The sequence below is a fragment of the Erpetoichthys calabaricus genome, chromosome 3 (assembly GCF_900747795.2).
Source record: "Erpetoichthys calabaricus chromosome 3, fErpCal1.3, whole genome shotgun sequence".
NCBI classification, from domain to species: Eukaryota; Metazoa; Chordata; class Cladistia; order Polypteriformes; family Polypteridae; genus Erpetoichthys; species Erpetoichthys calabaricus.
In genome coordinates, this window is record NC_041396.2 from 28,665,816 (window position 1) to 28,690,796 (window position 24,981).

Consider the following 24,981-nt stretch of genomic DNA (forward strand, 5'->3'; position numbering starts at 1 on the left):
GGTAAACAGAATAATTAAATTTATTCCACCTTGCAAGCACTGCACTTATATTTGTCTAGCTGCACTTTAAGAATTCTGCAAATTATAAGTGGTTGGATCAGTTGTTTGCCTCTAAATAGTTTCTGTGTCCACCTATTAACTATTAATTCAAGATTTTATTTTAGCAATTAATTACACTATTATTTCAGTCCCAAGGATAGCTTTGTCAGTTTATATTATACATGTGCTCTCTAAATTAAAGTACAACTTCTATCATCCAAACAAACATCACACAGAAACGTTAAATGAGTCAACATTAAAACAAATGCTGAGTATACAAAAAAATAACAAATCATAAATATTGATGTACCTAAATATGGCATAAATACAAATTTAACAAATAAAAGTCCAAGCAGGTTATTTCAGCTGTTAAGTAAATATACTGATTAAAGTTCTACTATACTAGAAGCAATGGGTATTTTACTTATTGTTGCACCACAACACAACTTAAGAATGATTCCTTTTGAGAAGCAAACATCATCAAAGTTGTAATACAAGAATGATATTTGTTATCTCACTTAAAAAGACGGTCATATTTCACACATGAGGTTTCCAATAAGTGCACAATGGTAAGATCATAGCACTGCCTCATATTCTAAGAACACAATCAAAAAAAAAAAAATAGTGCTTACTATCGTATAACTTTTCTTGGTAAAGAGGCCAAAATCCTCCAGATAAAAATAAAAAAAAAATACCTCAAACTATCTCTGTGAAAACATGCTTTAACTTTCAGTGCTCCACTGATATTTAGTTTAAAAAGATATAAAAAAAGAAACTTTAGGAGTGGGGGTTGATTTGTTTTCAATGCTATTTTTTTTTTGTAAAAATGTATCTATTTGTATGAATGATTGCAATAAAATTAATAAAAAAAAAAACAAAAAACGAAACAAGTGTTCAAGACAAAAAAATAATATTCTGAAAAACAAAATAAAATGTGCATTATGAAAATTCAAATAGCATTTCATTTAGATGGGATGGGTCGATCAAACAAAGTGGCACAGCAGAAGCTACAGCCACCCTTGGAAAGTCAGGGAGTCCATAAGAACCAAAGTGCTATACCATGAACCTTGTGAATATGCTTCCATAAGTGAATCTAAATTAATTTAGATTGTTAATATAATCACAGTATTATTACTAAAGGCGAATACTTCTAATTAGAAATACTTGGAATAAAAACGGCACCTTCTGATAAACAGCTTATATACTCCAAATGCTGCATTCATCATATGAGAGAGCTGCGAAGTTGCAATTCACAATTACATTATTGGATGCCCCCATGAAAGCTAGTGTTTCAACAAAAAATGACAACTAAAATTCTATAGTCCAGATTGAAGAAGAAACCAATGTGCAAGGAAGATTTTATTGTCTTGTTAACAGTAAACAGTACTCTTTCTGCTTGAAAGCTGCAACTAGTAATGTGTATCAGGCTAACATGAGCTAGTCAGTTCTATTCACTCTGGTAACATTAATGTTTACCTTCTCAATATTCAGCATTATGGACTGAAGAAATTCATTTAAATTCTTCTACTGAACAAATTAAACTTATAAGGCATTACCATACTTACTGTTCACTGTGTACGTCACCATTTTGGATTGATGCCATAATATGAAGTCAGACAAACTTGGACTTGAGAGTCTAGACCCAAGTTTGAGTAAAAATTCCAAGTTTGGGAGTCGTTTTCTTTCCATTTTTCGAAAATTATGAGTTCTGGATTTAACTTGAATGTAGCATTTATAGTACATGTAAAAAGTCAAACCCTTATGAAATACAGTATGTACAGTAATCCCTCCTCCATCGCGGGGGTTGCGTTCCAGACCCCCCCGCGAAAGATGAAAATCCGCGAAGTAGAAACCATATGTTTATATGGTTATTTTTATATTGTCATGCTTGGGTCACAGATTTGCGCAGAAACACAGGAGGTTGTAGAGAGACAGGAACGTTATTCAAACACTGCAAACAAACATTTGTCTCTTTTTCAAAAGTTTAAACTGTGTTCCATGACAAGACAGAGATGACAGTTCCGTCTCACAATTAAAAGAATGCAAACATATCTTCCTCTTCAAAAGGAGTGCCCGTCAGAGAGAGAGGGAGAAAAAAGCAAACAGTCAAAAATCAATAGGGCTGTTTGGCTTTTAAGTAGTAGCTGCGAGGAAGGGAGCAAGCATTTTTCAGCATTTTTTAGAGGAGCGTCCGTATCCTCTAGGCCAGTATGCGAACAGCCCCTCTGCTCACACCCCCTCCGTCAGAGCGAGAGAGAGGAAAGCAAACAATCAAAAATCAATACGTACTGTTTGATCTTTTAAGTATGCGAAGCACCATGCGGGAAGCATATCCCTTGCAAAGCAGCCACACGTAAGCCCAGCAAAGAAAGGAGCACTGTGAAGGTAATCTTTCAGCGTTTTTTGAGGAGTGGCCGTGTCCTCTAGGGGTGTGAGCAGCCCCCGTGCTCACAATATATTTGAGGAGTTTTATTTAATACATAATATGCGCTGTGGTTGGGTAGCTTCTCAGCCATCTGCCAATAGCGTCCCTTGTATGAAATCAAATGGGCAAACCAACTGAGGAAGCGTGTACCAGAAATTAAAAGACCCATTGTCCGCAGAAATCCGCGAACCAGCAAAAAATCCGCGATATATATTTAAATATGCTTACATATAAAATCCGCGATAGAGTGAAGCCGCGAAAGTCAAAGCGCGATATAGCGAGGGATTACTGTACAACTGTTTAAAACCCCTTGTTAATACTGAAGTAACACTGAAAGAAAGCAAACACCATCCCTAGTGTACTAAAAAATAAGGGTACACAAAAACTTACAGATGTTTAAGATTGTCCAAACCAGCAAATGCTCTCTTTGTGATGGATTTTAACCTATTTCCTTGAAGCACCCTAAAATAAAAAATAGATTTAAATATTAGAATACTCAATGTATCCAATTTAGCAAACATAGTATCAGTTTTCTTGCAGCACAATCTATAGACTAGGGATGTTAATAAAAACCATTTAAACATTCAGTTGATTTGAAAATGAAAACGGTTTAGGAAATTAAAAAAAAAAAAAAAAACGGTTAGTACCTAAGCCCCTCCCTCAACAATAATGTGCTTTACAGAGAAAATACGCTTACAGTATAGCTTGCTCCTCAAAATGCAAGTCTACACTATAATTCAAAAATACATAAATACATTACATATTATAAACAGAAAAGCAACCTCTGACAAATCCGGTAAAATGGGTTGTGGAACCAATCCACATTGGTCCTCATGCAAACAATGAGAACTTCTATTTAGTAAGTGTTTGGGTACATGCATGTTTTATAACACAGGCACAGAAGTAATGGAGAGGTAATACTCGGGCAGCTCGAAAACAAAGTAAAGAGAAGGCTTGAGACAGTACTGTGAGCACAATAAGCCCTGTTTACCATAATGTACAATATACAGCAGCTGTCAAGGTCAGTGGGCTCTTGCTGCTATAATAATTATAACCATTGATGACTTGGTTTGCAACTGGTAGGTCAGTGGTGCATAGAGCAATATGTTGATCTCTCTCTTACGCCTTTATGCTCTTATGAGTTTAAATCTCTCTTTTTTCCTAGCAGAATCACAACAGGGTTGCACTTCTTGGACTGTAAACGTCCAGTAACTCACGAGTACTTTTCATGATATTTAAGTACTATAACTGTCTTTTTCAGAGTAATGTGAATCTATCTTTAATTTGACTGCACTCAAACCATCGCCATTCTTCTTACTTACAAAGGTAGTGGTGATATGTCTCATGTAGCAATTTAAGAAAAAGTATATTAGCAAAGTGGTACTGTTTGACAGTTTCAGTTTAACATCTTGCATTTTAGAAAGTAGCTCCCCCTTCTTATGTCTCCTCAAACTTTTCTGTACAGTATTTCATTTTTATGTAAATTTGCCTTTTCGTTCCTAACCCAGCCACATGGGATGCACAAACCAGTGTGATTCTTCATGCTGGTCCTAAGCCCAGATAAATTGGATATCAGGAAGGGTATCCGGTGTAAAATTTTGCCAAATTAATATGCGGACAACAATACAAATTCCCATACCGGATTGGTCGAGCCCCGGGTTCACAACGACCACCACCAGTACTGTTAGCCAACAGGGTGCTGGCAGATATTGGGCTACTGTTGGCCGAAGAAAATGGAGGTGAAGAAGAGATGATGAATGTTGTTAGTGCATATGCACCGCAGGTTGGGTGTGCAATAGATGAGAAAGAAGATTTTTGGAGTGAGCTGGATGAAGTGATGAACAGTGTACCCAAGGGACAGAAAGTGGTGATTGGAGTAGATTTCAATGGACATGCTGGGGAAGGGAACAGAGGAGACGAGGAGGTGATGGGTAGGTATGGTGTCAAGGAGAGGAATGAAGAAGGTCAGAGGATAGTGGATTTTGCCAAAAGGATGGACATGGCTGTGGTGAATACATATTTTAAGAAGAGGGTGGAACACAGGGTTATATACAAGAGTGAAGGAAGATGCACACAGGTAGATTACATCCTATGCAGAAGAGTTGATCTGAAGGAGATTGAAGACTGCGAAGTGGTGGCAGGGGAAAGTGTAGTTAAGCAGCATAGGATGGTGGTCTGTAGGATGACGTTGGGAGAACAAGAAGAGGAAGACAGTGAGGGCAGAGCCAAGGATCAAATGGCAGAAGTTGAAAAAGGAAGCGAGACAGACACTGTGTGGCAGTGAATAGTTACCAGACAGCTGGGAAACTACAGCAGATGTAGTAAGGGTGACAGCAAGAAGGGTGCTTGGCGTGACATCTGGAAAGAGGAAGGAGGAAAAGGAAACCTGGTGGTGGAATGAGGAAATACAGGAGAGTATACAGAGGAAGAGGATGGCAAAGAAGAAGTGGGATAGTCAGAGAGATGCAGAAAGTAGACAAGAGTACAAGGAGATAAGGCACAAGATGAAGAGACAGGTGGCGAAGGCTAAAAATAAAGCGTATGATGAGTTATATGAGAGGTTGGACACTAAGGAGGGAGAAAAGGGCCTGTACCGATTGGCTAGACAGAGGGACTGAGCTGGGAAAGATGTGCAGCAGGTTAGGGTGATAAAGGATAGTGTGTTGAGCGGATGGAAAGAGTACTTTGAGAGGCTGATGAATGAACAGAATGAGAGAGAGAGAGAGAGAGAGAGAGAGAGAGAGAAGAGGTTGGATGATGTGGAGATAGTGAATCAGTAAGTGCAACGGATTAGCAAGGAGGAAGTAAGGACAGCTATGAAGAGGATGAAGAATGGAAAGGCCGTTGGTCCAGATGACATACCTATGGAAGCATGGATGAGTTTAGGAGAGATGGCAGTGGAGTTTTTAACCAGATTGTTTAATGGAATCTTGGAAAGTGAGACGATGCCTGAGGAGTGGAGAAGTGTACTGGTGCTATTTAAGAATAAGGGGGATGTGCAGGACTGCAGTAACTACAGGGGAATAAAATTGTTTACTCTGAGGATGTTGATGTAGATGTTTAGAGAAGGCCAGAAGGAGTTGCACTGCGTCTTTGTGGACCTGGAGAAAGCATATGACAGGGTGCCTCGAGAGGAGCTGTGGTACTGTATGAGGAAGTCGGGAGTGGCAGAGAAGTACATAAGAGTTGTACAGGATATGTACGAGGGAAGTGCGACTGTGGTGAGGTCTGCGGTAGAAGTGACGGATGCATTCAAGTTGGAGGTGGTATTACATCAGGGATCAGCTCTGAGCCTTTTCTTATTTGCAATGGTGATGGACAGGTTGACAGATGAGATCAGACAGGAGTCCTCATGGACTATGATGCTTGCTGATGACATTGTGATCTGTAGCGATAGTAGAGAGCAGGGTTGAGGAGACCCTGGAGAGGTGGAGATATGCTCTAGAGAGGAGAGGAATGAAGGTCAGTAGGAACAAGACCAAGTACATGTCTATGAATGAGAGGGAGGTCAGTGGAACGGTGAAGATGCAGGGAGTTGGCGAAGGTGGAGGAGTTTAAATACTTCGGATCAATACTACAGAGTAATGGGGATTGTGGAAGAGAGGTGAAAAAGAGTGCAGGCAGGGTGGAATGGGTGGAGAAGAGCGTCAGGAGTGATTTGTGACAGACGGGTATCAGCAAAAGTGAAAGGGAAGGTCTACAGGACAGTAGTGAGACCAGCTATGTTATACAGGTTGGAGACGGTGGCACTGACCAGAAAGCAGGAGACAGAGCTGGTGGTGGCAGAGTTAGAGATGCTAAGATTTGCACTGGGTGTGACGAGGAAGAATAGGATTAAAAATGAGTACATTAGAGGGTCAGCTCAAGTTGGACGGTTGGGAGACAAAGTCAGAGAGGCGAGATTGCATTGGCTTGGACATGTGCAGAGGAGAGATGCTGAGTGTATTGGGAGAAGGATGCTAAGGATAGAGCTGCCAGGCAAGAGAAAAAGAGAAGGTTTATGGATGTGGTGAGAGAGGACATGCAGGTGATGGGTTTAACAGAACAAGATGCAGAGGACAGAAATATATGGAAGAAGATGATCCGCTGTGGCAACCCCTAACGGGGGCAACTGAAAGAAGAAGACGTTCCCATGTTAAATTAACGTAACCCTGAATTAGGGGAGTGTGTATTCTTTATCATTGTGGATAAGCCTTGGAGTGAAAAATATTCTCTCTCTCTCTTACACAAGATAAATTAATAAAACAACTTACTTCCTATTGTTTCCTTTAATGGGAAACAAGCGTATGTGTGTAAATAACAAAACTAGAGAACTGTGTCCATAAATAGGTCTCATCTATTTTAATAAAATCTATCCCAAACCACAATTTAAATTTCTTTTTATTTCTTCCTTTTTAAGAAACAATCTGGCAAAATCTGCAACCAGCTAGCAAGCAAATTATAAGCTGCCATTTTCATGCTTGGTTTGCGGCATGAAGCGTAGGAGAAAAACAGACAGTCTTCCTAATAACAAAAGGAGAACGTGTGCTGCACATGTGAAACCTCATCTTACAAAATCTGAACATCAAATGGCTACATACACATAAAACATGGAATAACTAGTGGAGCCCCCCGCCCATGTTCAAGTATAATATTCAAACACACTGAAAATTAAACAAGTAAATTCTGAGCTACTGTAATATTATGTTTAGAAATCTGTACAAAAGTTTACATGTTTCTGATTTGATATACTAAACTTTTGAGAATTTTTTTGGATTTTAACATACCTACTACAGGCACTTGTGATTCAAAATAAAGACTTACAGTGTGTGCAGCTTTTCTAAGCCAAGAAACACTCCGACTGAATCTTCGATTGCCCAAGAGATTTCATTGTTCTTTAAAGACCTGAACAAAAAATGGAAAAAATATTCAACTATCATCTGACAACTAAAATAATAATAATAATAATAATAATGATATTAAGAGAGACTCCCCTAAGGTCAGTGTTTGAATCCCATTATAGGCATAGTCTGTGTGGAGTATGAATTGTTTCCTCCATATCATTGAAGTACAATTATAAATTGGACTATCTGCGTGACAATGTCATGCGATGACCTGACTACTTAAGGTTAGTTCTCACCTGGCACCCAATGATGCAGAGATACTCATTTACTTAATATTACCTTCTAATGGAATGCTGGATTTAAGGAATTAGTGGATAAAAGGGATCTCTGTTTAAGGCACTTAATTATATTAAAAAAACAGTAAAGCAAGTAATTTCAAATGAGGAAACTTAACTCCATATAACACTTATTTCAGAGAGACCTGACAAGTAAGCAAAGTACTTTTTCGTAATAAATCAATTTTTTAAAAATCCATCCATTCATACTACAACTTGCTCTTCCAGTTAGATGGTTGGTTCCTATACAGTAATACTGATTTTAAAGTGGTAACCAAACCTAAAAAGGATACTGGCCTATCACAGAGCATACTACACTCCCAATCTCTAATACAGTCAGTCAATCTGGAGTTGCCACTAGTCCCATGCAGACACAGGCAGAAAATGTAAACTCCACAGAGACAGTGATCCAGCCCAAAATTTAAGACAGAACTCTGCAGCAGTGAATTTGGAGGATTAGCCATATTTTTAAGTGTTTACTTTTCAGGATGCTTAAAATAGTAAAAACATAATAGTTTGCATATGTACAATATCAAAACCAAAAATGAAACTTCGGTCATCATTCATGTTTCATCTAGTGAAGACTAGGAAAACATGTTAAAATCAGAGAAAAACAAATGCTCTAATAGTATTCTGAACACTATTAAGAAATAAAATATTACATTTAATAGTTACATATTACATTATAAAGAGAATTAGTGATTGTTCTATAAAACTGGGAAAATTTTACAAAATCCTAAAAAAGCCTATTTCAACTGAGAACTGAACTTCCAATTGAAATGCAATAAAACTGCATCAGTAGAGCTATTGCAATGCATTTTTGTGTATACAGCTATAAAAACAATCATATAATTATTTTTAACAGGCAATCATATAAATGGGTGAAGTTTCTTATTAAGTATGATTGTAGGAAGGAAGAAGCTCTAAGTGAGTTGGATAACTAGAAGCAGAAAAACTATTTCTTAGGTCTGTCCTTTCAGATATGTCCAAGGTAACTGCAGCTCAGACCGAGCACTCCTGACTTGAAAAATTATATTTACAATGTCTTTTAAATACAGTGGAACCTTGGATTGCGAGCATAATTCATTCCGGATTTGTGCTTGTAATGCAAAGCACTCGTATATCAAAGCAAATTTTCCCATAAGAAATAATGGAAACTCAGATGATTCCTTCCACAACCCAAAACTATTCATATAAAAATGATTAATACAAAATATAAAGTAAAAATACATTAAACAAATTATCCTGCACTTTATCTTTGAAAAGAATCGCAGCTGGTGTGAGGCAGACGAGAGGACGAGGAGGGTTATTGTGTATGACAACTTTCACTCTAACAGAATCCCTGCTATCTGTTGGCTCACTGGAATCTTCTTTTTTTGCGACTTTAACATGGAGCTTCCCTAATGACAGTTGCTTTTGCTTGATGAGTCACTACACTTGGATGCAAAATAAAAAAAATGCTTTACACACTGTAAGGTTTCTAAACTCTTTTGGGATTCCACCCAACAGGTCGACACGCAGAAGAGCGCCCTGAAGCAACCACAGGCTCCCAGCGCTGTAGTAGTTCGCCATAAAAGCGAATCCAAAAAGATTGCGGGCATGCTATAAGTGCCTGCCATTGATAGGTGATGCAAGGAACATTATAAATGCAGGGCACAGTATTATTTGGGCACTAACCTGGCCATGACCCTGCCTGACAACTGTGTCTGCGTATAGGAGAGTGACAGATCACGCTACAATAAATAACTGTGCTGTTCCTGTTTCACGCTGAATAAAGCTGGTGTTGCTAAAGTACTGAGACTCAGCTTCGTGTTTTGGGGTGCAAGACAAGGACTAACACATTACAACACACACACGTGGTCACGATGCTATAGTAAACAGTATATGCTCGTACGGATGTTGACTATATTAGTGAGGCACACCGACAGAGACCGAGAATGGGAGACGATTACCCACAATCCCGCAGCGAGAGAGAGAGAGAACCATCAGCTCAGTTGTGATCATGTAACGCTTGGCAGACAAAGCGTATATGTACTACTCGTATTGTAAGACCTCACTCGTTTATCAAGTTAAACTTTATTAAAAATTTTGCTTGTCTTGCAAAACACTCGCAGACCAAGTTACTCGCAATCCAAGGTTTTACTGTATAATTGAAACAGGAAAGTCTTTCAATTCCTGTGGATTACCAGAACTGTAAAATAATGAAATTCTTACATAAATAGTCTAAATTTAATTAGTATCCTTAAAAAAAGCTAATGAGATAAAGTCTGACTATTCTCATTTAAACTAGGCCTCAATCAAAAAAAAAAAACAAAACACACACATACACTAAAGCTAATATTTATTAAAAGAGAACTAAAAATGCGTTCACTGCAAAAAAAATACATTTACTTCAAGAATTTTCTCCAACATTCTATTGGCATTTACACTTACAAAATCTGCAGGTTAGACAGGCTGTTAAAAACTCCGTCTGCAAGGTGACTCAAAGCATTGTCCCCTAAATGAAGGCTCTCAAGAGTCCCAAGGCCAGCAAAAGTAGTTTCATCCAAACGAGTTAAGTGGTTAGAGGACAAGTCACTGAGGTAGACAAAGAGAAAAAAAAAAAAAACCACAAAAAACAGCTGCTTAGATAGTCAAGTAACAATTAATTCCACCTGTACATCCCCAAATGACAGCTGCCCTACCGAGAGTGGTAAGATTTTAACGATGAATCCATTTTCATTCAATAAATGTAAAGCCCTAAAACATTTCTCATACTGTATTGCTTGACATTTTCAGCGACAGAAAACATAGTGACCTGATTTCTATACGCATGGATCAACCTAATTCAGCTTCTACCGGTTTCTCCTGGTGACAGCCTTGACAGCAGAAATATAACAAGGCCATATGACATTTCTTTGTTCCTTGAAATACACTCAAACTCATCTGGGAGAATTCCAGAGTGCTCCAGGACCATTTGACAAACTAGCTCATTTCAAAGTCTTGGGTTTTTCTCTGTTACTTCTCTCAGTGAGCACTGCAAAGGAAATCACCTGCAGGAGGTACCCAAATGGTATCCTAATAAATGGCCAAATCATCTGTACTCCTTTGGACTCCATTGCATACCTTCTGATCCCGTCAAGGAGAGTACACCTAGACTCTGTTTGCAGAAACTTAATTGGGTCAATATAGGTTTATAGGATCATCATTATTGTCACCTGTACATAGTATAGTAAAACATTTTACCTTCATGTGCTAATCAACATGCAGTGTTGCCACCCTCCAGTACCATCAATGTCTTAAAGTTTCAGCCAATCTCATTCTTTCAGTCACTAGCCAAAGTGTGAAACCGTAGAGATATAAATGGGGAGAACTTTCATAGGATTTAACTCTTGATTTACTGTTACTGTCCTACAGAACACTTGCAATATTGTATTTTGTGCACAGATTATTGATAAATTTGATAGAACTTCCTTCACTTATGAATAGGACTTTCAGGCGCTCAACTTCCTCTGCTACAGAAAGCAGATCAGCTTTTCCAATAATTGTCCAAGAGCCCAAATTTGAAGGTGCCGATTGTAATGTCAACTGCATCATGCTCAGGTGCCACACCACTTATCTGCACAGCATGTATTGCAACAATGGAAGCCTTAAGTAATAGAAAGTCTCCAAACCTCGACTGAACCGTCTGTTCATGATACAACATTTGCTCTTGGAGCCTAAGGCCAAAATTTATCTTACTGTATTAAACAAGCAATGAGAAAAAAATGGGCTACCATGAAGGCTGAAACGAAAACAAAGGGATCTTACCTGAAACTGATTCCAAGAGATGTTGCTGCATTTAGTGCATTTAAATGGGGTCATCCCATGAAACCAATTTGGGTTCAAATAAAAAAAATGACATAGGAACCACTGTGTGGGTATATTACCCACAAGATACAGGATGAGGCTCAAATGCAATGGGCTTAATCTATGTCAGATTGTAGTAAAGTTAGGCACAATTACAGAAATAAAGCAATCAAGAAAATATTAAAACTTAAATAAAAAAGCATATAAAAATTCAATTATCAAATAGGGCCATATATGGAGCAAAACAGAAAACACAGTAATACTTACAGTTCCAATAATCTGTGGCAAAAATCCCATGCATCTGGGCTAATTCTGCTAACTGCATTATGGCTCACGCGAAGCACTTGTAGCATACGTAGCCCATACAGCCAGCCCTTGCTTACTTCTGTCAGATTATTGAACTCCAGTTCCCTACAATTAAAATTATAATTTAAGAGACAAAGGGCATTGAGAACATATTTTAAGTACTGTATAAGGAGGAAAAAGGGAATAAAAAATTCAAATGACAGGGCTAATATTACTACAACACAAAAAAAAAAAAAAAAGATTAAATAAGATTTCATTCACATTCAGCCTTAAAATCAGCTTCATACAAAAAAAGTCATATTCAACCTGGTACAATTTAGACTTCCCTTTTAAAGGTTCAAGGCCAAAATGATGTGAACCAAATAATAGCACTGATCACATCAGAAAAAATATGGAATGCAAAGACAAGTGTGTGTATCTCCATGGTCATTATGTTGCTAGTGGGCTACTAGACTAACGCATTTTGCTGCATAAGTGAAATATCATGTCATTACAATATGCAATATTCAGTTCATCCATTGCTTACATTACTGAAAATTAAAGCCTTCTTGGCCAGGAACACTCCATTGCCAATCTAAAATTCAGGGATAAACTAAGACAATCTTAAAGCCAAATTTAAAATTTGTAACAGGGTCTTTGGCTGCAGATTAACACTGACATAAGTCATGCAAGTAATTAAAGCATGAAAGTTAAAATTAAAACTCAAAACTCACAGTTCCTCCATGTTGTTTAGACCAAAAAAAGCTCCGTCCATAAGCTTAACTATTCCATTGCGTTGAATCTTCAATGACTTCAGGGACTCTGAACCCTGAAAGGTAAGACTCTCTACTACTTTTATGCGATTTCTTTTCAATTCCCTACAAAAAACAGAAGAAAAAAAAAATTGAGAATGGCAAATGGCAAAAAAAAAATGGGACTCGAAATGAAAAACAGATTATAGAAAACCACAGATGGTTTTTAGGTCAAATATTCAGAAGAAAGCCAGCCAAACAAATCAATAAAATGAAATGCGACTCTTTTTGAGGCATTTAGGCATATAAACATTTGCTCATTCAGAAGACACGTTTTATCAGTAAGTACAATTAGTTTACTCCTGCAAATGGAATACTGAGAGGCTACATTGCTCTAGGCAAATAAATAGGTGGGGCTGAACAGGAAGCCTTCTTGTTTATTATACATCACCTCTGCCATTAAGACAGATCTGTGAACTCAACATATCATGCCTAGAAAGTGAACAGGACTACTGAAACAGGTAGAATCATTGTCATATGTGAAGGAGGCAAGGACTCTACTTGGAGACAGCAGCAGAAACCATGAAAATCCACTGTATACTAATATTAGGTTTCACAAAACAGAACCATTAGTTTCCAACAATGGAATATTAACCTGAACTTCCAATTTCCAGTGTAGTGTCTATCTCTTAACATTTCAGCAGAGATGGCAAATACTTGTCTGGTGTTAAGAAAGAAATGTAGAAGGTAGCACCATTGACAGACACTCATTTGACTTTAATGAAGATTTTCAATTCTGTTCAAAGATGGAGTGGTAGGAAATGTTGCATGGGCCATTGCTGAACAATGTCTGGATCCTGCTACTCACCAAGCAATAATTATGGCTGCACAAACCACTGACATTTCAGTGGCATCTGAAATCTTTGTTCTTGCTTTCAGCCCCCTTTGTAACAGAGGGAAATCTACTGAGTACAGCTTGAAAATAAATACAAAAAGGATTCTATGGTGGGTAGCCAGATGAAAGAGTCTTAGCATAAGATACTGATCCTTAGTGTAGAATTAGTGGGACATCAAGTAATAAGTTATCCAATGTACTTAAAAAAAAGAAGCATCCAAGACACCAGAAAAATCACTGCAGAAAAAAAAAATCTGATTATATTACTGTTTTGGTAGCATGTAAGATGTTGAAATCAAACTGCTTTATTCATTAGACTTAAAATGCACATTTTATAAGATTTTGTTTCATAGTTTACAATTATAATAAATTAATTTTCCTAAATTCCAGACTTTACTGGGTTAAGCTAGTGTGACAGTTTTACACTACCATGTTTCCCTGAAAATAAGACCTACTCTGGAAAGAAGCCCTAGCATGATTTTCAGGTTGCTCTGTAATATAAGCCCTACCCCAAAAATAAGCCCTAGTCAAGATCGTCAGCTGAAAGGTAAGGCGCCTAAGGCCAGGTTTATACCTCACGAGATGTGACACGTGTGCCCAAAACATCCATTAATTTCAGAAGACACCTTGCCACAATATCTCTGAAAAGGATGTTTAATGATTACATACATCAATTCGGGGATGCGCCCATTCCAGCAGCATTGGCGCAGGACAGAAACAAAATCCCTGGACAGGGCATCAGCTCATCGCAAGGAGAACACAACCATACAAATGCACTAGCGTCATTGTAACTTCACCAAATCCCCAAACCTTCATGTCTTTGGATGGAAAACTGAGCCCACTGTGGAAACCCACCAGGAAAACATGCAAACTCCAGGCAGGGATCACAAGGGACGTGACTCTCTGCGAGACAGCAGCGCTACTGCTCTGCCACCGTGCCACCCCATATGTGTAATTATTAATAGTATTTATTATTTAAACAAAGTTAACGATTTATCTGTAAATGTAACATATAAATTGTAATGCATTTGGTCATGAAAGTGATATCAAGCATAAATCTAAGAATTCTAAATGTGCAGAGAGCTGGAATATCATACATTTAATATGTTCTGTGTGGCAATCTATTGCTGCTTGCCGCTGCTGTCAGGTCAGGAGGAAACCCCAGAAGCGTGTTGTGATTAACAACTGGGTCTATGTAAAGATGATGTTTACCTCAACAGAGAGAGAGAGAGAAAATATATATACAGCTCATACAGTCCGGAACGGATTAGTTGTATTTACATACAATCCTATGGGGGAAATTACTTCCGGTCACGACCAAATCGGGTTGCGACCGGAGTTTTGGAATGAATTACGGTCGTGACCTGAGGTTTCACTGTAATTATTTGATTAATTTGGATCTTCTCCCTTGTTGACAAATAATTATTAAGAAGGCAAAACTTTCAGACATATCAATTATTAAGATTCCTCAAGAAAAGCCATCAAGAAATAAAACAGAATTTAGATCAAGCACTATTTCTGTGTAAAGTAAAAAGGGTGTTACCACTGTTTAACACCACAAGATAGCACTCTTAAACATGAATGTAAGTAAATAACAAAGTTGCAAGTTTATCTGGATAGTCTAAAAGTATTACAAAGTAAGGAAGTTTTTAACATCTATTAATTTGGATTAGCTAACAATCTTCTGTTTTACTTTGAACAGCAGCTAACCTAATAAATTAGAAGCTAAATCTATTGTCAATAGTAATAACTTTACAGATTAATTAAGTAAGAAATCAGATAGCATAGCTTTTCAGAATTTGCAGTGTGCTTCAAGAACAGAAAAGTTCTTGATTAAAATATACACACAATTTTAGGTTTAAATTACACTGTAATAGCACAGGGCAAGTGGACTAAATAAAAGTGTATAACAAATTCATAAAAATAATAAAGAGAAGAATGAGGTAAACAAAATTGCATGAATGCATTCTTATTGTGGTCTTAAATTTTTACAGCACACTAATGAATTCTAAAACATTGTGCTATGCAGATGAATGAGCACTTAAAGCATCTTTACTTGAGGTAATCTGAATTATGAAGATTTAGGACAATACAAATTATTTGGGTTTATTACTTTTATATGGCAGCGGCCTTCAAGTTTTATTTTGCACTTTGGCACTTTCAGCAACTAAATGTGGAGGAAACTTATTTCAGTAATTGTTGACTGAGATATTACTCTCTATGATTAACTTATGTCTACACATGATGTTTATTTTTCAACAGTATGCATCAGTACCTTTAAAAAATGTACAGAATGTGTGTATACGCATCCTTAAGGACAGGATTTAATAACTCCACCTCATCCATGAAGATTATATAACAGAGGAGTTCCTCAGGGTAGAGGTGCCAGTCCAAAACTGTACTCACCATTAACTGTATATTCAAATATAGTAACAAATAATGTCATCAAATGCAGTCTTAATCTTGCACAGCTTTGAAGTGTCAGACCAAAGAAAGTGAAGCAGTAAACTGGCCCTGAATGTTAATAACTGAAGCCTTTTATTTTAATAAATTTTCCTAAAATAGCAGGAAATTCATGCTAATATTTAAATTTACAAAAGTGTGGCAAGTGCAAGTAAAATGCATTATTCTTGTAATTCCATGCACAACTCCAGAAAACCAAGCCCTGACAAGGCAAGATAAAGCAAACAATTGATTATATATACACGTTTATCTGAATGGAAAATGATGTCCAAAATACAGTATATTTTTTGTTAAATATAGTTGAACACAGTTAAAGCTCTATTAACTGGTGTCTTTAAACTGCTGTGTGGCTAGTTTATTTTTGTGCCTTTAGCTATCACTTCAAACTGTTGTTTTACCCTCTTTGTTACGACTTTTTGGAGGGAACTTCATACTCAGACTCAACACAACTTATTATTAGTTATCTGAAGCCATTACCTTCACAAATCTCAGGGGAAGCGCATCCCTTGCTGACATTGCTAAGATTAGTTCTGATATTTTTTCTACTGACGTTTGTATGCATTCTTTTATTACTAAATTTAAATTTTCTGCAGGATACTTCAATCTCATGTGATTCAACTTCTGTATGACAGTTTTGCATTATGGATTCTGCACATTACTATGCTACTACACAAACAACAAGACTTGAAATATTCAGCTGCTTTTGAGGGTGGGCGGAGTTCAAAAGGTGGGGTTTAGAACTTTCTTAATCCATTTCAGGTTTGTGGGGGCCAAAAGCAATCCTGCAGGGACTGGGTATAAGGTTGAAAACAGGCCTCGGCAGGACTCTGGTCCATCGCACGGACCACGCTCACTCGCACACACACCCTACATTCATATTCAGTGACAATTTGCAAGTGCCAACCTAAATAAATAAATACACTTTTGTAATCAATTCCTTCTGTGTTAGAGCATGTCTGCTTATACAAATTTTCATGAAAGGGAACTTGGGGATTTGTAAAGCTACTTAGATATGACAAATGTAGTGAGAGGCTATAGAAAGGCAAACTTCATTACAGTGAGTGATCAATATGGATATCAAGTGAAAGTGGCACTCTGATGGTAAAGTATAAGGTGACAAAAATTTTTCAAACTATGACACATCTGTAGCCTGTATGCCCATGCATAAAGCCCACAATCATAATGCCTACTTTTTCCTCATCAACAGAATAGAATCCGAGCACAGAGGGGAAAAAAAAACAACACTTTCACAAATAATAATAAATTATTTATATAGCGCCTTTCCCATGCTCAAGGCTCTTAATGAACACATAGGATTCAACACAGTGCCTGAAATATAAACAAATAAATGCTGGTGCTCGGTTCTTGTCCATTTCTTGTTCCTTCTTGCAATGCTGTGTACATAAAACACAAGCTGCTAATCAAGCGGGGTTCAATTCGGAGTTTCATGCACGCTGTTGTAAATATATAGTGAAAATGTTTGTTTCGGCAAAGCAATATTTGTGGCACTGAAAAACTTTATTTGATGGGCAGCCTGTTAAAACTAGAACATTTTGATGTCCTTCAGTTGTTTAATCGGGACCGTCTCTGTCAATGAAATAGACACACAATAGTAGGGCTGTGTATTGGCAAGAATTTTGCGATACGATATATATCATAATACAGGGGTTGCGATTCACTATATTGCGATATACTGCAATACTATAAGCAAGGTGATATATTGCAATTTTTTTAAATCTAATTTCAGGAAAACTATCATAGTATAAAGAACACACCGCTATATTCATAAAATCTGAGTAAAAAAAAAAAAAGTTTACATTTTTATGTAATCAGAACAGTGGGATAAGCAACTGCATTTATCACAGTCCCTGTAACTTCAGACATTATAGCAATATCTTTTGTGTAATCTGAGGAAAGGAATTAATATGTTCCTATACAGTAATCCCTCGCTATATCGCGCTTCGCCTTTCGCGGCTTCACTCCATCGCGGATTTTATATGTAAGCATATTTAAATATATATCGTGGATTTTTTGCTGGTTCGCGGATTTCTGCGGACAATGGGTCTTTTAATTTCTGGTACATGCTTCCTCAGCTGGTTTGCCCAGTTGATTTCATACAAGGGACGCTATTGGCAGATGGCTGAGAAGCTAGATTGCTTACTTTTCTCTCTCTCTTGCGCTGACTATCTGTGATCCTGACGTATGGGGATTGAGCAGGGGGGCTGTTCACACACCTAGACGATACGGTCGCTCGTCTAAAAATGCTGAAAGATTATCTTCACGTTGCTATCTTTTGTGCAGCTGCTTCCTGAAACGACATGCTGCACAGTGCTTCGCATACTTAAAAGCTCGAAGGGCACGTATTGATTTTTGACTGAAAAACAAACTCTGTCTCTGTCTCTCTCTGCTCCTGACGGAGGGGGTGTGAGCTGCCGCCTTCAACAGCTTTGTGCCGCGGTGCTTTGCATACTTAAAAGCCAAACAGCCCTATTGATTTGTTTGCTAGAGATTGTTTTCTCTATCTATGTGACATTCTGTGCTCCTGACACGCACTCCTTTGAAGAGGAAGATATGTTTGCATTCTTTTAATTGTGAGACAGAACTGTCATCTCTGTCTTGTCATGGAGCACAGTTTAAACTTTTGAAAAAGAGACAAATGTTTGTTTGCAGTGTTTGAATAACGTTCCTGTCTCTCTACAACCTCCTGTGTTTCTGCGCAAATCTGTAACCCAAGCATGACAATATAAAAATAACCATATAAACATATGGCTTCTATTTCGCGGATTTTCTTATTTCACGGGTGGCTCTGGAACGCAACCCCCACGATGGAGGAGGGATTACTGTATCACTAAAAAATCACTACTTTTTGATCCTGCTTTAAAAGGTTCACAGTATGCCACTCTATGTTTCAAGTAGTTTCTAATAAAATGCATAACATCATAGCACTGTAATCTGAACAAAGGAATTAACATTTGCTTACAGTATATCAGTAAAAAATAAAAGTGCTTGCAGGATTCTTTAGGTAAACAAATTGAGAAAATTTAAAAAAAAATCAAACAGTGTTACGTATAAATTTAGACAGCACATATATTAAATTCTGCTTTAAAGGTTCACATTCTATTTTAGTATGTAGGCCATTTTTAAATCTCAAGTGTATAATAATAGAAAATGCATTTTCCCTGTACCATCCAACATCATAACACTATATTTTCTGCAATCTGTAAAAAGGAACTACATTTGCCTATGTTAGTGAAAATTAAAAGTGCTTGCAGGATTCCTAAAGAAAATATTAAACAAATGTAAGAAAATACATATATACTGATAGTGAACATTTTCAGGTCTTAAACTTGGATTGCACAGGTTATTACAGTTTGTATGCATGTATGTCAGTGCTTATTTTTTAATGTCAAGGTTTTTGTGGAGGAAGATGAGCTGGTCAACATGCCCAGCTTTCAGAACACCACTCTGCAGTAACGATGTCTCCTGCGGTGGAGCTGAGAGATTCCAGTACATTCATTCTTACCTCCTCGTACAACTTGGGCACAGCGATGTCAGTCATGTGTTGTCGGGAGGGTATGGTGTAATGAGGCTCCATTGTATTCACCATATTTCAGAAGCCTTCATTCTCTAAAACACTCAGAGGGCGCATATCTTTGCAAATGAAATAGAGTATTGAGCGAGTTATTTTGTTTGTACGAGTTGAGGTCTGTTTGCTAACTTCAATGTGTGAACTTGTGCCATACTGAGATGAGAGGGGCCCACTTTTTTTTTTTTAAATGCTTACCGTTTGCTGCTCCATTATCTGTACATCAGAATGGTGTCTTGCTAAGTGTGCTCTCAGATTCACTGTGTTCCCCGAATATTTGATTTTGGCATGGCACAATTTGCAGACAGCATGACTCGTGTCAATCTCCTTATTGCCTTCTTTATTGAGAAAGCCAAATGAGTCCACACTTCCGCTCTTTATACCGTGTGAGCCAGTCTAACTCCTCTGGATTCAGCCATCGGTTGTCATGTTCCTAGTTAGCTCGGTTCGTCATTGCACAATCCACGTTGTCTGCCAGATCCGTGCATCTGAATGTTGAAAGCCTACATGCGTCAACCCTTACGCTATTTCATGTCTCAATTTATGTTGTTACATTAGCTGCTATCTTGCAACCGGGGGCTTAAACACAATGCAAAATGAACTGTGTGCCTTGAATTTTTGAATGTAAACTAGGAATTAAAAATTGATACAATGCTTTTGAGAATTGATGCACTATCAAAAAACATATTTTTGCAATACTCAAGTGTATAGATTTTTTTTTTTACACATCTACACAATAGAGCTCTTCACTCATATCTAGATAACGTTTCCTTGCTTGTAGTTTAAGAAAGCACTAGGAGAAGAGAAATGCTGGTGCATTGGTTTTCTTCAATTTGCATAACTGGGAAGTCTACACAAAACAGAAAAATACAAGCCGATGGAACAGTTTCCACACAGGTCCAACTGGACCTGTAGATGTCAGACTGCCATCTTAGCAGCCTGCACAAACAATCGGTGACCGTAAGTAACTTTCTAACTGCGCAAGCTGTCTGTTGGCGTTTCATTAACTTGTATTAGGGATCTGTTTGCGGTCAGTAGCGGTTGTCAGAGGTGGGAGGAAAAAAAAAAAAACAAGGAAAAATATGCAAAATATACACAGTGATGTCAGATACATACAGATGTCAGTCAGTACGTGTAATTGTTGTCAAGGTAAAACTGAAACAGTAAATTCATTTGTAGTTGAACACAGAATGTTTCTCTGTTTTAAGATGGATTAAGTTTGCAGATTCGCCAATGCCTTTCAATGGGAAAGTTTGAAATTTCAAAACATTGCGCGGGGAGATCTGGTCGAGCTATCTCAACAATAACTGAAATGCCTCAACAAACTTTCGTCAAGAACAAGTGTGCCCCGTTACAGCAAATTTGATCCACTAGGGGCCAAGTTGTTTCATCTGGATAGATGGACGGAAAGAAAAAGATACTGGCTATCACAACAGGTGGTTCATGCTTTAGATGCAAATGCACGTCTGTGTGTTTTTGTCCTTTAAATCAAGTATACTTAGCTAGGCTTATACTGTACATATTCATCACATGAAAACTTATATATAATGGATCACACAGAAATTGGAACAGCTATTCCACAGTTAAAGAGTCCTGAATTCTAATGCCAATATGGCCACACCATATCGCGGAGTGTGCACATTCTCCTGTTATCTGTATGGACCTAAGGCGGCAATGCAGGTTGCTTTTGACATCCCAAAAGATGTCCATGTATGGAGAACAGTGAAGTCTAAACTGACTCTATTTGAGAAAGCATGGGAATGTCAACAAGGGTGCCTTGTGAATCACTCCAAACTGCCAAAACAGATCCTGGCTCCCAACAATTGTGTATTTGATTGAGATTTTTAAGAAAACAGATGTATATTTACCAAATATAGAGATAAAAACAGTGTAGTATTGAATACAATTTGACTGTGATTCATTAAAGTACTGGAAGTATACATTTCTATAGAACATCATAATTTAAAGTGATATGAGAATTTTAAGAGAATAACCCTGAAAGAATGTTTCTTAAAAACTAGGCTCAAGATTTATATAACTCAATAATAAAGGAGAAATTGTTATATTACACAGAACTAAAGCTCATATTTGGAGTTAAAGAGCTACTTACAGAAACTGCAGCTGTGGAAGTTTAAAGGTCTTCAGGGGGAGAATGTGTATTCGATTTCTGTTGAGTTTCAAAACCACCAGGGAGCTAGAAATATTGTCAAAGCATCCAGGTTCAAGAAGTCCAATCCTGTTGTTACTCAAATTTCTAAAATTGGAAGAACAGAAAGATAACATTACAATTAGATGGTACTTTTCAATTTCAAAACTATGAAGTGAATAATTTTGTGCTCGGAAGGAAACACACTTCTTTAGGGTCAACATTTGTATAACACAATTCCATGCATGCATCGAGACACAATTCCATTTATTTAGTATGATGATGACAGAAACTGTGTTACGAGGAAAATTAAGTAGCAGGAAGAACACTTGCTAGATATGAGGATACGAGGGGGGACCCAAAAATAACCGGAAATATTTTTAAAACATGTTTAATTTCATTTTCTGTACAAACTACAATTAGTCTCCTTCAAAGTACTCTCCAATGGTGGAAATACACTTATCTAACCGTTTGTTCCATTGTTTGAAACATTTTTTAAATTCGTCTGAAGTAATGCCCATTAATGCTCTGGTCGTTTCTTGTTTTACCTCTTCGACGTCAGCAAAACGCCTTCCTTTCAAGTCTTTTTTCATCCGAGGGAACAAAAAGAAATCACACGGAGCTAAATCCGGTGAGTAGGGTGGGTGGTTCAGGGTTGTCATACCGTTTCTTGCCAAAAATTGACAAATGCTGAGAGCAGTGTGAGATGGAGCGTTGTCATGATGAAAGAACCAATCGCCCAACTCCCACAGATCAGGGCGTTTCCTTCTCACATTGTTGCGCAACCTACTTTTACAAAAAAATTCACTGAACACAAGCACAACCTTCCAGACTGATGGCACTTGGCAGACTGACTTGTGAGGAGTGTAACTAGATCGTCCTAGCGGCCCAACCACGTACTACAAGTACCAACCTAACAACAACAGAATTCCGGTTATTTTTGGGTCCTCCCTCGTATTAGAAATAAAGTGAAACAAAGACGTATCCTTGGAAGGCCTGCTGATTTAGTGCCTTTAGCAATGTGGCCCTCAACATATGGAACAACCAACCTGCCAATATTACAGGGTCTATTAGCCTCCATATTTAAGCAAATGTTAAAGATAAATTATTTTAAGATGCCACACTGATGTTAGAATTTATGCTTCTGAAACTATTCCTGTTGGTTTTAAAGGACTGCAAAGATCATACTGATTGAAAGTTTCTGTGCCTTTGCCATTCTCTCTCCCCGTCACCTTCTCACATTCTGCTGCACCACTCTGAGGGCCCTGTGATTTTGATTAAGATTTCTCTTCTAGCCTTGGAACAGAATTTTGGAGTGGATGCAAGCAGAACATGGGCTATGCTACCCTTGGACAATTAGAATGTGATATTAAAACTAGACGGTTTCTCTTTTTTACATACATGGTGCTTACACAGGTGGCGCAGTGGTAGTGCTGCTGCTTTGCAGTAAGGAGACTGTGGAAGATTGTGGGTTCGCTTCCCGGTTCCTCCCTGTGTGGATAGCGCTTGGAGTACTGAGAAAAGCACTATATAAATGTAATGAATTATTATTATTTTGGGTTTTGCATTTCTTGTATTTATAGCTGTATAAACAGTTCTTGCTTCTTACAGGGAGATACACTTTTAAAAGAATAAATTGAAATATAGATATATTTTACATTTAATAATAGACAAGACCTTAACACAAACCAAAGTGAAAAAAAAAAAAAAAAAAAAAAACTATATAATGGAGGGGCAGCATCATTTTAATATTATCCATAATAAAAGGCCCTGCACCAAACTAATAAACATACAAAGACTGATGATTAAAAAAATGACAGGCCTTCAGCAAATAGATGAATTTTTCTTTAATGGCAAGAATTTATTTTCAGTTAAAGTCAATACACACTTTCAGTCAAAATGGAAAGAAACAACACTCATAAGCTGTGTAGGACTGTGACAAAAAAGGCTGTGCGGTGTCTTTAAAGTTCATGTCGTCATTGCAAAACCTCAACAATGTACAATACAGCCCGGGGGTATCATTAGGAGCCCCTCCTTGGAGGTCGGAGCACATGTATATTAGTATATGATATCGAAATCAGGAGTGGTCCTCTTGAAGCTTCAAGCGCCTCTGTTACCAGCCCACTTCAGGCACTTTGAGCACTAAACGTCTACAAGTATCACATCAGCACAAAGATGCACAAATTCCTGCATGCCTCCTGCTGCGGATAGGAGTGCCTGACAGCTGTCTTGTGAGGCGCACAAGAGGAAAAAAAAGTCTGCGACTTGACACATTTTGAGGAAATTTCTGCAAATGTCTGGAGTCAACTGGTGATTTTATTTACATCGACAATATCTCCAGCTAATCAGCAATGTACTTTATCGTCAACCGTCACCTCTGCCCCGAGTCTCACCCATTTTCAATTTGTGAAAATCATTTCTCTGCTTAATTACTACAGGAGAAAGTAGGGTGAAATGACACCTTTTATTGGCTAACTAAATAGATTAAAAATGCAAGCTTTCGAGGCAGCTAAGGACCTTTCATCAGGCAAGGGGCCTTAGCTGCCTCGAAAGCTTGTATTTGTAATCTATTTAGTTAGCCAATAAAAGGTGTCATTTCACCCTACTTTCTCCTGTCTCAATCTATGGCTAACATGGTACAACACACTACTGCTCTACTTAATTACTATAATTCTGAACTATTAATATTTTATATATCTTTCCTTTCACTATACTATAGTTAATTTAAACAGGTGGGGCAATGCATTAAAGAAATATCCTAACTTTCTTTTAAAACACCTTTTGTAAGTTAGTGTCTTCATTGTTGGTCTTTGGTGATTCACCATTGTAGTTAAGGATGAAAGAATGACAAATTCAGACTGAAGTATAAATTCTCAACAAAGCTCCATCTTCTAATATCTGCATTTATGTTTCAGTGGAACCTCAATGATCTATGGCCCACTTAACCAAGTTTCCGCATTATCCAAAGGTAACCTGAAGTGTAATACAATACTTTTCTTAAAATTAATAAAAGCTTTGCCATGAATTCTGTACCAAGCCCAAAATACTATAGTTTTAACCTCGACTGTACCAAGCGAGCTGGTGGTTGAGGGAATGTTGGCGTGACTCGCTCAGTCCTCCCCAAACTGCACCTCTCACCTACTGTCGGTGTGTTGTCAGAACTGAGAATGACAAAGAAAATCCACACGAGATTTCTCATATAGATGGTCTAAATGCCACTGAAACAGTACAATTGTACACTGAACAGCAGGAAGACACTACACCTGCTGACATTTTGATTCAAAAGCAACTGCTTTTGTGGAACATTACGGCAAGTAAGCGAAGAATATGAAATTCACTAAGGCATGAAAAGGCTTAAGTGATAATGTACCACATACACTGGGAAATCTTTAACATCCGGAAAA

The 24,981-nt window shown here is 37.7% G+C and overlaps 1 protein-coding gene across 1 annotated transcript in view; it reads right to left on the reverse strand.

The window, feature by feature from the left end:
- Window positions 1–24,981, reverse strand: part of lrig2 (leucine-rich repeats and immunoglobulin-like domains 2) — a 56,423-nt gene that overhangs the window by 20,537 nt on the left and 10,905 nt on the right. The window contains exons 4-9 of the mRNA XM_028796520.2: window positions 21,542–21,685; window positions 12,470–12,613; window positions 11,718–11,861; window positions 10,056–10,199; window positions 7,268–7,348; window positions 2,855–2,926 (exon numbers count right to left, since the gene is read on the reverse strand). Of these exons, the coding sequence (XP_028652353.1) occupies window positions 2,855–2,926; window positions 7,268–7,348; window positions 10,056–10,199; window positions 11,718–11,861; window positions 12,470–12,613; window positions 21,542–21,685 (729 nt within the window). The remainder of the gene's footprint in view (window positions 1–2,854; window positions 2,927–7,267; window positions 7,349–10,055; window positions 10,200–11,717; window positions 11,862–12,469; window positions 12,614–21,541; window positions 21,686–24,981) is intronic.